Source organism: Ictalurus furcatus, chromosome 3 (assembly GCF_023375685.1).
Source record: "Ictalurus furcatus strain D&B chromosome 3, Billie_1.0, whole genome shotgun sequence".
NCBI classification, from domain to species: Eukaryota; Metazoa; Chordata; class Actinopteri; order Siluriformes; family Ictaluridae; genus Ictalurus; species Ictalurus furcatus.
Genome location: NC_071257.1, coordinates 29,841,397 through 29,856,254, shown reverse-complemented (window position 1 = coordinate 29,856,254; position 14,858 = coordinate 29,841,397). Strand labels below are relative to the sequence as shown.

Sequence of the window (14,858 nt, the reverse complement as noted above, 5' to 3'; positions counted from 1 at the left end):
TTGCCAATGGAGGGAAAGAGTCGTCCCTCTCCCAAGCCTTTTAACTGCATGCGTCTATCTCAGGCCTGCATCTGCTACCTGGGGCCAAATGGAGCACAGAGTCTTATCTGTTCACTACCGCTTATCCACAGCCAATAGAGGTTAATTAGAGGCTGTGATTCTACAAGCAGGTCTTGATCTGCTGCTAATGGGAGCAGTTGAGCCCTCTCTAGGACAGACCGATAAAAAAGGGGTCAAAAATGTGTGTACGAGTTTACTGCATGTAGAATCGCAACTCGAACCACAAAAGAGCTACGAGCTCACCACAGAACTTCCCAGCACAGGCATAAGAGGAAATAAAACAGGAACAGGTAGAACAGGGCATTACCCTTTCTATCATTATCGACATTTTATTTTTTTTAAATCAACATCATACGTCAGACGGTCCTTTTCAAGGCCGATACGCGATACACAAAGACATTTCCATGATTCACGATATGCAGCATGATTTATAGACGTTTGCCTACAAACTCCAAGCAAAACAAAGAAACAGTGTTCAATGACAGCGCTCCATGATACTTTTAATGTGTACAACAATAAATTAACCCTGAAATAAAGGAAAAATGTTACAAATTCTGTTAAACATTTTACAATTTTGAAGATTTATAATTTTTTTTACACAAAATGTGATGTTTCCAATTAGATCTATGTTAGTGTTTTTTTAATGAAATGAAATTAAAATTATGATGTTTCCTGATATCAGGAAAGCTGCTGTGTCTCAGACAAGTGGATTGTGACAGTTATATTGTGATATTGTGTAATATAGATCGTTATATGGACAATAGAGTGCCCTCCACTAATATTGGCACCCTTGGTAAATATGAGCAAAGAAGTCTGTTGAAAAAACTGTTTTATTGTTTAACCTTTTGAGCTTATGTTAAAAAAATAATTGTTAAATACATGTGTGGCAGAATTATCGGCACCCTTTGCCAATACTTTGTGCTACCTCCCTTTGCCAAGGTAACAGCTCTGAGTCTTCTCCTATAATTCCTGATGAGGTTGGAGAATACACGGCAGGGGATTCCTCCATACAGAACCTCTCCAGGTCTTTCCACGCTGGTGGACTCTCCTCTTCAGTTCACCCCACAGGTTTTCTATGGGTTTCAGTCAGGGGACTGGGATGGCCATGGTAGGACCTTGATTTTGTGGTCAGTAAAACACTGTGTTGATATTGATGTACGTTTTGGATCATTTGGATCCATCCACGACCCATTTTAAGCTTTCTGGCAGAGGCAGTCAGGTTTTCATTTAATATCGGTTGATATTTGATATAGTCCATGATGCCATGTATCCTAACAACATGTCCAGGTCCTCTGGCAGAAAAACAGACCCAAAATATTAAAGATCCACCACCATATTTAACCGTGGACATGAGGTACTTTTCCATATGGCTACCGCTCTGTGTGCGCCAAAACCACCTCTGGTGGTTATTGCCAAAAAGCTCTATTTTGGCTTCATCTGACCATAGAACCCGATCCCATTTGAAGTTCCAGTAGTGTCTGGCAAACTGAAGACGCTTGAGTTTGTTTTTGGAAGACAGTAGAGGCTTTTTTTCTTGAAACCCTTCCAAACAACTTGTGTAGGTGACTTCGGATTGTAGTTTTGGAGATTTTCTGACCGCAAGACACAACTAACTTCTGCAATTCTCCAGCTGTGATCCTTGGAGATTTTTTGGCCACTTGAACCATCCTCTTCACAGTGCGTTGAGACAACATAGACACACGTCCAATTCCAGGTTGATGCATACCATTTGCAGTTGACTGGAACTTCTTAATTATTGATGGTGGAAATGGGCATTTTCAATGCTTGTGCTATTTCCTTATAGCCAACTTCCCATTTTGTGAAGCTCAACAACCTTTTTCCGCACATCACAGCTATATTCCTTGGTCTAACCCATTGTTATGAATGAATAAAAGAATTTGACCTATGTGTTACCTCATATTTAGACCCCTGTGAAACAGGAAGTCATGGTTGAACAATTTCCTGTTCCTAGTCACCCAGCTGTACTAAAAAAATTGTAAAATATCAATGGGAATATATATACCTCAAATATATTTTTCTCATATGAATACCAATAATTGTGCCACACATATATTCAACAAAGATTTTTTTTCATAAACCTGTGCTGTGTTTGCAATTGTTTGATATCCATGAGAGCAGAGTATTTGTGAAACAAAAGATAAAAAGGTTAAACAGTAAAGACAAATTTTCACAGCCTGCATTGCTCACATTTACCAAGGGTGCCAATATTAATGGAGGGCACTGTATATTGTCATATTGCTCAGCCCTACACTCTCAGGGGAAAAAAACAGGGTACTAAACTTGACTATTCCTTGGCGCTTTTGTACCTTTAGTATGTATCTTTTACCTATAAAGCTGCATGTAGAGTACCTTTAAAGCTTTACTCTGCAAGATAATTACGGTCTAATTATGTACCTTAAATTAGTTTTAAATGTACTCTATATTTTCCAAGTTAAATATACACATTAAATGGTACAAAAGATACCAAAAAGATACCCAGGGTACCCTTTTTTTCCCTGAGAGTGAAACCGTCAGCAACGCAGCAGCAAGAAAACTGTTACCTTTCCTTGAGATACAGATCCAGCAGATGTGAATGTAGAGAATTAAGTACCAAATGATAGGGTGTGTATTCAGCATGGACACTTAATGCAGTTCTCTGTGTACTCTCCACTATGCCTTCATACATAACTATAAAGTGGCAAAATCTCCAAAAACAGTGCAAAACTGTCAATAGGGTGTGTTTTCAGATATCCAGTATATTTCTTTCTTTTTCAAAGCAAAAAGGAACAAATAGATCCCAACTGGTGCAGCAAACAGTGTATATAGAGAAGCAGTAGGGATTACAGTCAAATACCCAGTTAAATAAATCTCGTCTAATGCTGTTTTTAAGCAATGAACTAATGCTGGTTAGATTTCAAACTTGCTGCTGTCAAATCCATCTGTTTTTTGTCTAGTTCAATCTGTATGCACCTTCCAACTTGGTTTCTGGTCTTAGTTTATTTTTACACTAAAATGGATCAGTCATAGTGATGACAGTAAGAGCAACTACATCGATTCAGCGCCAAGGACATCACAGCATGTGGTGTGTTTATGCTATTGTTTAGTCCAACATGGAAGAAATGCTTGGATCATCATTTTTTTGTCCAGTTGGCTGTTTCTCCTAATTGTTCTCTGGCTTAATTTGTCAAACACCTGAAATGAAATGGCTCTTTTATATATTTCAGTCATGTTGGTGCCACTCGTGAACATCTACTCTATCTATTTTTATTTAATATGTCTATTTCATGGTAAAAACAAACATAAAAAAACATCCCTGGGAAAATATTTAGCTGGGATAATGAAGTAAAGTGATAAGCAAACTTTTCCTAATTCAGTCATTAAAGGTATTCTGGTTTTCCATTTGCTTGACTCAGTTATCAGATTGAGAAGGATAATGATGATGATGATGGGGAGGAGGAGGAGGAGGAGGAGGAGGAGGAATCACTCACATGTGCATCAGGTCTGTCTCGTGTGGAGGCTCGTGTTTGACTTGTGGGTTGACGATGGCAGGGTGGGGGATTCCCGTGGCATGAGGTCCGGGAGGTCCTGGAACCATGTGATGCGGGAACCTGAAAACAGAACCGAAGCACAAAGGAGAGTGAATGTGTGTGTAACGGAAAGAGGAAAACCATGGCGCAGCAGAGACGGGGAGTGCAGTGAATCAACGAGCATAATTTGCTCAAGAGAAATCTCTTCACCGTCCTCCTTTGTTGCAAGTTAGCGCTACTGTTATGTCGCATTTAACCATCAGAGAACTCTACTGATAACAGGAGCAGGAAGACATCTTCTGCTCTGTGAACTGACTAAGTCCCAGGATTAGAGGTGTCTTTAGTGTAGACTTGTGAGCTCTGTTAAGATAGCTAAATGTAAAGGTCTTCATTTTCAAAGAACCAAAAAAACAACAACAACAAAAAAAACCCCTTAAATCTTAAATGCTCTTTTAAAAGCGGTGTCCCTTGTACGAGAGTGAGTCAAATTAAAAACCTTGAAAGTTTGACATAAATTAGAACTGAATGACATTTCTTTTCTAGAGGAATCTGGACACTCATCAAGTTCACGGAACATAATGGAGCTTATGTTGAAAAAGAAATTATATACTTTTGTGACACCAATTTGCAATAAACAATGCAACAACAACAACAAAAAAAAATTCGACTCATTTGACTCACCCTCATATTATACAGCATGTGCAGCAAGTCCCTATTACTTCCTGTTGATGCCAATATTGGGCAAAGTACATACAACAGCAACCTTTGGTCGTTAACCAACAAGCAATACTAAATCTTTATTCTTGAGACCTTTTCGTCATTCTTTTGTGCTGTTTACCAAGTGTGTCATTCTTGGATTGATCTATCCTGCATTCTGTGGCAGTATTTGGGTTATTGATCACAAACACAGATTAAACTTTAAGCACGAATGAAGCTAACTTGACATGCTGTCCATTTGGGTTCCAGTCTTCCACATCATCTCAAGTTACTTTCCCATTTGATCTGCAGTGGGGACGGTTGACCTCAGCGCCTGCCTGTGGTCTGATCCAGTTACAGTGTGTTTACACGCAGAGCGCTCAGCCCTCGCTCAGGCGAGTTCTTTTCTCCTCCGGTCTCCTGATTCTCACGCTCAGCTCACAGGAGCCAGGGCGAGCCGAGGAGCAGCTGCATACAGCCTGGGCGAGCCAAGCAGGCGCACGGCCAGGATTGAGTCAGGAGAAAGCTCAAGATGGGAACAGCATTAGACACATACACACGTACCATCTTGATGCCATTTGCTGATTTAGGCTGCCTGATGAGCTCTGTGTGTGTGTGTGTGTGTGTGTGTGTGTGTGTGTGTGTGTGTGTGTGTGTGTGTGTGAGTGTATACACACACTCACCAGCCCAGTGGTGGTGTGAGCTGTCCAACTCCTCCAGGGGAGAGTGAGTAGAAGTTAGGAATATCTGGACCAGGATGATGCCTAGGCATTCCTGTATACACAGAGAGAAGTGCATGTTAAGTGGTGCATGATGAGACAGGTCAGTACAAAAAGTGTCCACTAGAAGTTTGTAACAGTACTACACTTGTCCATTTGTCCAGTTTATTTCACCATTAAGTTCAAATGAATCCAGGACAGGACGTAAGTATGCAATTTCCGACACGGTGTAATATTGATGGAGTGATGCGAGTTCAAATGTAATACCTCCTACTGATCTGATTCACAACACATAGGACTATTCCTCACACACACTGCAAGGTCACGCGTATACATGTAGCCCAAAGTGAAGTGACTCCATCACTGAGTGTCCAAGCGATCACATACACACACAGGGGACTTCAAATCAACATCAAACTCAACTCATTTACATTTTACTTTTAGTACATTTGGCAATCGCACTTCTCTAGACTCAATGTACATTCATCTCATTTTTATACAACTGAGCAGTTAAGGGCCCAGCAGTAGTCCCATGTCTTATCCAACTGAGCAAGAACAGGTCCGAGTTCTTCCAACTCCAGGAAAAGGAAAGAAAGAGCTTGAGCTCTAGCAGAGCTTTTCCACCTGGATACAGTGTAGTACAGCGTGTTATGGTAACAAATTTATGATCATACAATTGTGTCATCATTTCCATTTCCAAATGGCCCAAACTGTAACTATGTATCCGTGCTGAATTTGGTTCCCCTTCTTGCCAGGAAACAAAGTGTACCAAACTGAGAAGTAAGGGTGGAGGCAGTAGTGCAGGACACTGATTAATCAAATGCAGTCATCAGTAAATTAACAAGTCAATGACTCGTTAAAAAAAAACCCCCACATACCGAACAAGCTGTGTTTCAAACTAAATGATACTATATTAAATTGTATGTCAAATTTGTTACTTCACTTCCTGCTTACTATTTAGAAAGATAGGGTGCAGTTTGGGATGTTAACCAATCAGAGTGCTGGGGTACATTAATGAAGCTTTATTAATATCCTATAGCAGATTCTTACTGAATTTGTATTCTCAATTATGATTAGTCAAATGGAATTGCATGGCAAATGCGCCACATAATCCCAGTTTGATGATAATTGTATTCAAAAACGTGTTATTTAACAAAGCAAAACTGTTCACACGGTGACTTTTCTATAAAGGAGACGTATATTTAACATTTATGGAAAAAAAAAAGTCTCCAGTGTCAGTATCAGTGCTTTGTAACAGTCAGTATGTTTTTCACCACGGGAAGGTCTTCAGGAATCAGATCATCACGAATCAGTGACTCATTTAAAAACAAACAAAAAAAACCCCCACAAAAACACAAACAACACAACGGCTGTGTCTAAGACCAAATACTACTGCACAAAATAATATGATTCATTATTATACCACAATTTGCTTCTTCATACAGAGGCTTGTTCTTTAGTATAACAGGGTGCAGTCTGGGATTTTTCCCAGCCTAGCTCGCTTGAAACACTTTTCAATTGGACCACGTGGCAATCTTTAGTAGTGTCTGATAACATCCTTGTCAAGAACAATGAAAAACCTGTAAAGTTCTCTTGGTTTGGCTGCGTTAAGGATTTTCACTAAAAAATAAACCCGTTTCATTCCATTGTTGATAGATACCGTTGTTAAATGTTTAATGCTTAACACCAGCGTTGCGTTCTCCATAACCTCCAGAGATCTCCTACGTTCATGGTTACCTTTACGTGATGGAAAACAAACAACGGTACTTGCTCAGGGTACGGACAGTTCTGGATTCTCAGTAAGATCTGTATATTTCCAGTACATGGAAAAGCACAAGGAATGGCTTACTGATGCTGGGAATCAGGCAAAAAGATTGTGCGGGGGTATGTTTTCATATGGTGTGGGACTCCATTGAGGATATTTATAGCTCACTAGACCGCCACGACATCACCACATCCACATCCTATCTCTCTCCCTCCTTCCGTCTATCGTTTTTCTCCCTCGTATTGAGTTGCTGCAGAGACGAGCGTCTGCCGGAAGGAGCACATATGGAGTTGAGCTCGTGTGCAGTTGTCAGCCAGACCCCCTGCCACCCCCACAGACTCGGTTCTTCCAGCTGCTCTAAACTGTGAGCTGAAGGAGGACGAGGTGGAACTCTACTAACTGCTGTTTCCAGGATGAGTTTGAAGTCAGAGTCATTATTTGTAAGGTGCGCGTGTTTGTAAGTGTGAGTGCGTATACCTTTGGAGTCCTGTGGGTGGTGCCCGGAGTGAGGGCCAGGGGCAAAGTGCTCATCGCTATAGGTGATCAGAGGTGTGAGGGGGTGAACTGCATGGGATGGCTGCACCACAGGAACCTTATTTGACTGCAGGACAGACACACAGGAGGGGACACGTTACACTTCAAAACATCACAACATTAAAGTAATGATCACATTGGTTCATCACATCACTCTTTTCTTGCAAGGGTGGAATCACACTTTAAGAAAACATTAAGAAAATAGCAAAGCAAATCCTGGCATGAGCTCCACATGTCACCACAGATTTCCAAGGAAATGAATTCATTCACAAAACTCACCTTTAACTTCACACAGTAAAATGAAAGGAATAAATCCCCCCCCCCAATCCCATTTAAAGAAAATTACATCCATGATTGTCATGATCACTGCATAGCTCTTATCGGCAGCATGTCCCCTGTTAAAAGACTGAAAAGTGGTGACCACACATGCCATACTTTATCACCAACATTCTCTCAATCGCACCAAATATTCCACTGCAATACATGTGAGGGAGGAGGGAGAGCTGGAGGAAGGGAGTGCCACAGGGCAGAGGCAGAGCAGAGGTCTCGAGGCTGGAGATCAAAGGGAATCATTAGCCGGTGAATAAGGGAGTTCATTACAGAGCTCCGGCCGTCTGCGGTGGAACTAAGCAGGGTTAATCACGTCAGCAGCGGCCTCAACACACACACACACACACACACACACACACACACACACACACACACACACACACACACACACAGATTGTGGGCTGACTCACAAAGCCAAAGTCTTGACACTAAACAGCACACACTCACACACCCACATATACACACAGCAACCTCAACATCGTCAGGATGTATATGTTACCATAATGATTATCCGTTTCATGTAACCCAAATGAACCACTTATGACCAAATTTCATTGTCAGCATTGGAGGAATGACAGGAAAAAAAATAAAAATAAGTCCCCTAGCATTCACACGGTCAGTGAAGACCAACAGGGTGTTTATTTCCCAGGTCCTGAGGCTGATGTTCCCATCCAGTAAATCAGGCTCCTGACCGGCCCAGGCAAGCCAGCCGAGTCCCGAAACGGCCATGTGGTCCTGGAGGAAGGGCTGGGTTCAAATGAGTAGTTTGTTCTAATTTGTGAGCAGAGCTTGACATTCTCGACCCGCTAATTGGCAAGAGAGGCCAAGAGGGAGGTGGAAGGTACCATTACTGCTTTGGTTTCAAGCCGTAGGGTGTGGGAGTTTGTATGTAGGAGTCTCTCGTGGCTGGCACCACATTGCCCCAAGGAGCACCGTGTCCCTGTCCCAGCATGGCAAAATAATAGAGAAGAAATGATAAACGAAGGCTAGCAAGTGGATTAGCAGCAAGAACTTAATATATGTGCTCAATCGGTTTCTATCATTATTAGCCAGTTAACATTTCTGCTTCGTTCAATCGTAATCCAAACCTCTGATGGTATAAAACTTTAGGTTTACAGAAAGTCTGCTTCCTACATGATCTTTAAAGATCAGGACTAATCCAAGTCAAGTAGTAGTTAAACTGATGCCATCCTAGCACAGGAAGCCTAACCAAGACCCAACCTCTACTAACAACATGCGACCCGAGGCCTGTAGTCTGAGGCAGGTCCGAACTTGAGGCCTAAATGATATCATGCATGCTTCTTCCTTTATTTTACGCCTTTCAGCTCCTATTGGCTTTTCCTGTGGGAAGGAGATAAGAAGCAGGCGGATTTTTCTTTAAGCCCCCCTTCCCTGTCTCACAGTAGGGTGAAAAAGAAAAGAAAGACGAGTAGAAGAGAAGAGAATGGCAAAGTGCTGAGAGGGGGGGCTGTCATCAAAATGCTCATGAAAATGAGCTGTTCTCTCAGTGAGACACACACACACACACACACTGCTTCTTATCCAGCCAGTATAAGGCTGTTGACTTGCAGCAAATCAGAAGAGTGGAGAGCTCTTGCGTTTCGTTCGATGGCATATTGGATCTTTGTACTCGCCCAGTCACAGCTGTCAAAGTGTATTTTAGTCAACTACTTAATAAACTCCCAGGACCGTGCATCACTACCGTGACATGCACAGCCTGAGGAACCAGAAGGTCACAATGTTTATGTTCTCCGAAATAACAGCCCACGCATAGTAGGTTCAATCAAATAAATCCTGAAAAATATAGGCCGTCTAGGTAGCACGCAGTTTAATTTGCAAAACCGCAGTCTTTAATAAAGCGAAGGGTTTGACACATTCATCGAGGACTGTGCGAACACTTTTACTGATGCAGCCCAGGATGTGGTGGCCACAGGAACCGAATTCGCCGGAGTCATGGCAGCTCGGTCAGAGATCTCGTGGACGCTACATTTACACAGACTGGGCGGGAAGGTACAGGGTGTAGGGCAAGCCGTTCTGGGAGTCCCTGTCGCCATTTCATTCTTTATTGTGAGGAAAAATAATAGGCTTAAGCCTTTCTTTTCATATTTGGGGAGAGGCGGCACGGACTGGAAAGAAGCGATTCCATTTGGAGTTTTATAACTAGGCTTGGCTTCACAAGAACCTCAGATGTGGTTTTAAGAGAAATTTCATTGTGCGGAACTTGAGCTGGCCGAAGTCCTACAGAAACTCGGAGGGAGAGAGACCGGGAGAGGGAAAGAGAGCAGTGTAAAAATCCTGCTTCAGTGCTAAAAGGTGTCTGTAGCATAGTCTAGTCAACACCCCGCCCCCACCCAAAAAAAACCCCCTACCTTTTGTACTTAACTCAATTATCCTACTTCTGCGACATGCAGGAAAAAGAGGAAGCAGGACTTTTATGATAATCGTTTCCCCACTTCTGTAATTTATATGCAATGAGGACTCGTGATGCTCACGGCTACAGTCGGGCATGAGCGAAACGGTTCACTCAGTCAGAGAAATGAAATGTTGAAGACTGATTCTCAGCCTAATAAAACTACGTGAAAGTCAGCAAAGCTTGGCTTCATACCTGCACTCAGTTCTCCTGAATTCCACCTACATAAACCTGGAGCTTAAGCAGTGCAACACTGGACTCACCGGAACTGTGCAAAAATCTAAATTTCAAAATAGACACCTAGAACACTAGATAACTGATTTGTGGATTTGTAGATGTGCCTCAAGAAACGTTAAGAAAAGTAATGATGCAAAAGCTGTGGCATTAACATTAAACAATTAGCAGGTCATCCATTTGACATTTTAGAGAACAAAGAAACCACAACCAGCTCTTTTGTTTTTTTTCCCCCATTCATTCATTTCTGAGGATTGTGAATCTTCTGGGTCACAGTTCACCTCAATGAACTCTGAGGAGCACAACTGCCTTTTGAAGTGAATTTTTATTCGCATCCTGCACCCTTTCCCATCTGAGGATGAATTTTATGCTTTAGACAGATCAGACAGAAACTCCAGACCGATTTATAATTAAAAATAAATAAATAAATAAATAAATAAAAAGCGGCAAAAAGAATGAAACAATTAAGAATAAATGTCTAAATTATAACAATACAACTACAAGAGTTTCATATGAACTGCAATGACGCAAAGAACAACGGTCTTTACATTTAGATTTTCTTTTTGATGGTTGAATGTTCGGATGATTTGATGATCTAGCTATAGATTTCGGTTCAGTTTAGCCACTTAAACAAAGGACGATAAAAGGCCAAAAGGCAGAACACACCCAGCACTGCCTACACAGCAGGGCCAGGCCAGGTGTTCCCACTCAGATCAGCAGGAATGCATGACCTTTCCACAACAAAAGGTGAACACACACCATTCTACTGCCCTGGTACCTTCAAAGCATCCCAATAAGCCAAAGAGCACCAGTGCACTTGTTTGGGATATAACCATAAAATTAGATGCTTAAATAAATAACCAATTAGCATTTGAGAAAACAAGCAAAGCCTGCCGTCCTCATTGGAGTGTTGAAAATGGAATGTGTTCTTGGCAGGACAGCCTTTTGGCCAAAGGCCTTAGTGTAACCAAACCCAATTAATGGAGAAGAAAGGAAGACTTGCGGCACATGCCACGTGCCTTGGGTAATGAGACAGAGAAAAAGCGAGTGAGTTAAGACAGAGGGAGATGGACAGAGTGAGTAAGAAAGGCTGAGGGGAGAGAGAGAGAGAGAGAGAGAGAGAGAGAGAGAGAGAGAGAGAGAGAGAGAAAGGGAGAGCAAGGGAGAGCGATACAGTAAGAGGAAAAATAAACGTTAGAAAGCTTGCCCTGGAGCGTAAAAAAAATATTCACATCAATGAAGGGCTTCTCAGACTTTCTTCGCTCCAAGCAGTTCATCTTTTCCTCCATCCACTCAACAGACAAGTTAAACAGACTGTCCTCAGATGACCAGAAAGCTTAGCATGCCATCCATACGATGCCTCTTTAAAAAGCACCCTTTATGTCTCATTTCTCATCGCTGATCAAAGCTGCTCATAATAAAACCCAAAAAAATAAAAGAGCCATATATTGTCACAAAACTGACACGTGTTAAACATTAAAGTCTTGTATAGTGATTACAGCATCCATCATACTGAACTTGTGTTTCTGCCTCAGTTCCCGAGTCGCTTGTTGGAAATGACTCTTGGAAATGACTTCCAATTGGAAGCCAAACATCACCGACTGTGTCCAAAATGTCATACTGTATGCAGCACCAGTAAAAACCGTACACTCTTGGAAAATTTAGAACCCTTAAGGTTTTAGGAGGTTTTTCGATTGTCCCTACAACAGCACGTTTCCCTACCTGACAGGGTTCTGAGTCGGGCCATTCTAGGAGGCCAAGACACCATAATTATCCAATGAACTCTTAAACACCCGTTGAAGAACGCGTCTTGTAAGAAGTGCCAAGCCAGTTAAGCTGAATTTTAAATGTCTTGACAAGTTCTAGGTATTAACTAGAAAATATTTACCACTAAAGGCAAAATTTAATACATACACTCTCAGAAAAAGGGGCTCTTTAGGGGTTCATTGGGTAATTAACCTTCCTATTATGTTATGGGTCAAGCTGACCTATTTCTACATTTGAGATGTCTGAAACACTGCTTAATCTCTCTTTTTCTCTTTGAAATTTTTTGACTCTCCTTATTTAGGGTCATGAACTTGTATGCAAATATTTCTTCTTTGTCTCAGACAAGCCAGAATAAAGGTTTACTGTTTTAATCTGTTTAAACTCTGGAAGTCGTTTTGACCCATAACATAATGGATGTAACTTTTTCCCTCCTCTCCACCATAACCGGAGGGTTAAGGGTTCTTAGTACAGGGACCTAACAAAAGAGTTGCAGGAGCGGGTGGTTTTCACTTTCATGCGGGCGTTTCATGTCCTTTCGGAGGACAAAGAATCATTCATTAACATGAGATCATATAGGGTGTTCTTGCGGTGCTGTGCTTTCATTCATTCATTCATCTTCAGTAAGTGTTTTATCCTGGTGTGATTAAAAAAATATCAGATTGTTTCAATTTTGAGAATACTGAAGGTGCAAACCAAATATTAACTGTGCGAATTAAGTGGATTGGGCAATGTTTTAAGCATTCCCTCACAGAAAAGTGCACTCTCCATACTGCTCAAATGCAGTCTTATGCCATTTAGGAGGCCTAAACTACACAATAGTGTGAGTAATTGTCAGTATTTTTGGTCAGTTACTATTTTAACTTGGTGGTTAATGTCAAATACAATACAATGATATTACAAAGAAAGGCTTTAAGGCAACCAAAAGCTGGCTTTAGCCATTTTGCGACAGGAGAGTACAGGCAGCTATCATAAAGAGATAATTTCATGTATTAAGTTACAGACAGCTGAGAATCAAAGAGCCGATGGGGGGGGGAAAATTAACTATATTAAATGAAATATTTATTTCACATATTAGGCACTAAAGGATATAACTTAGTTGAATCTGGGAATCCCTCAGTTGGAGATACCACCAAGATAAACAAAGAAAATGAAGCAATGAATGAATGATTGATTGAACAGCAAAAATGCCTCAATATGCCAATAATTTACCTGTAGCTATGGTAATCTGTGCTATAATACCTAAAAACATCCCTGGCTGCATATTAGGAAATTTGGTCCGAGTATTACATCATCCAGCGTCTTTAGCGAACTGGAAATACGTTTACACACTGCAGAATAAACACTGCTTTTGAAGGAGTTTAGTTAATGTCATTTCAAAACACAGTCCTTCTCCGCTCCGTCATCAACCAAATACAGGGCCAGGTCACATGACCGGCATAGGCACTACTCACTGACAGACATTAACAATAAATCAGAAATGTACTCAGACATGTTTTAATGGTGTGCTGCCAAAATCAAAGCAAAACACAGCTACTGTTTTTGCTCTTGCCAAAAAGTCACCGCTAAATGAACTGAAATTACTTTGACATTATAATATTCAACTTCAGACGTTCTTTATTCCACCTCATTGTGTTTTTCCTCGTGTCTGGCTCAGTCATTAGGGATCTAGATCAAAACTAGGATTTTTGTAAGGCTATTTCGACTGAACTGAATACGGTTGGATGTTTGGATCTATGCCTCAATGTACAATATAGACCAAACTATATCACATTTAGATGATCTTGCTACAAACACACAAATCTGTGACATCATGTTTAAAGCCTGGCCTGTATTACATCGTTGCATTACCACAATCATGATAAAAATGGCAATCAATTAATCAATGTATGAAAAACACGCACTGAAAGCTCATGAGGAACATCTGTGATTGGTCAGCATGCTTTCCATCTTGAAGACTTCTGTGATATCAGTATGGAAAAGCTAATACTGTAATAATGACTAACAAACAAATACAGTATATTGTGTAGGGAGCTTGAAACCTGATCAAAGGTATCAGTTCAAATGTTTATGTGACTGGCATGCAAACACAGTGTTCTCTAAAGTGAAATATGCTACATTGCAAAGTGATGCTTGTTTTAAAACTCTGCTTAGTCATGGGGCTGTTTGGTTGTTGTGGTTTTCCGGTGGCTGAATAGAAGCCTTGTGGACGTTATTTATTGGTGTATGAAGGTTGGGCGAGCGTCTGATTGGTCGTGTGGGGTTTATTGAGAGGGTTTGGCGAGTTCTTGGCCCCCCTGCAGCCTGAGGCTCATTAGCACAGCAGGGCCTGGTCACATCAAAGCACTACCGAAAGGTCAAACATTCCACTGGAGCAACCCAGTCAGCAGGCCCGGCTGCTCCTACCGACCAAACACTCACGTGTGTGCGCACACGCACACAATTAATTAATAAAAACCCAGCATGGTTGAACCAACCCCTCTCAAAAAGCCACACAAGCAGATCTGAGAAATTAGAACGATCGTCTTTACTGAGCTCTACAGCCTCTGTGACCTGCACGAGGCATAAATGAATGAACGAGTGGTTACTCCTTCTTCTTGGCCGGTGCCAGCTTTCTATCCGAGCTATTTATAGCCATCGTTCTCGGCAGCTGTAACACATTGCGTTTCATCCATTTAGCTGGGGTTTAGTGCTAATGCTAAACATACTTTCAAACCAGCTTTGCGTGTGTATGTATATGAATAAAATTAAAAAAAAAAGATATCTCTGGGACAATAATTTTGTAGTAGATTTTTGTTTCTCTAGTTAGCGGCATCCTA

General features: G+C 41.3%; 1 protein-coding gene across 3 annotated transcripts in view; it reads right to left on the bottom strand.

Moving 5' to 3' along the window:
- lef1 (lymphoid enhancer-binding factor 1) overlaps positions 1-14,858 on the bottom strand; it is a 44,183-nt gene that overhangs the window by 12,113 nt on the left and 17,212 nt on the right. For all 3 annotated transcript variants that reach the window (XM_053621969.1, XM_053621968.1, XM_053621970.1), the window contains exons 4-6: positions 7,245-7,368; positions 4,967-5,057; positions 3,549-3,668 (exon numbers count right to left, since the gene is read on the bottom strand). In XM_053621969.1, the coding sequence (XP_053477944.1) occupies positions 3,549-3,668; positions 4,967-5,057; positions 7,245-7,368 (335 nt within the window). The remainder of the gene's footprint in view (positions 1-3,548; positions 3,669-4,966; positions 5,058-7,244; positions 7,369-14,858) is intronic.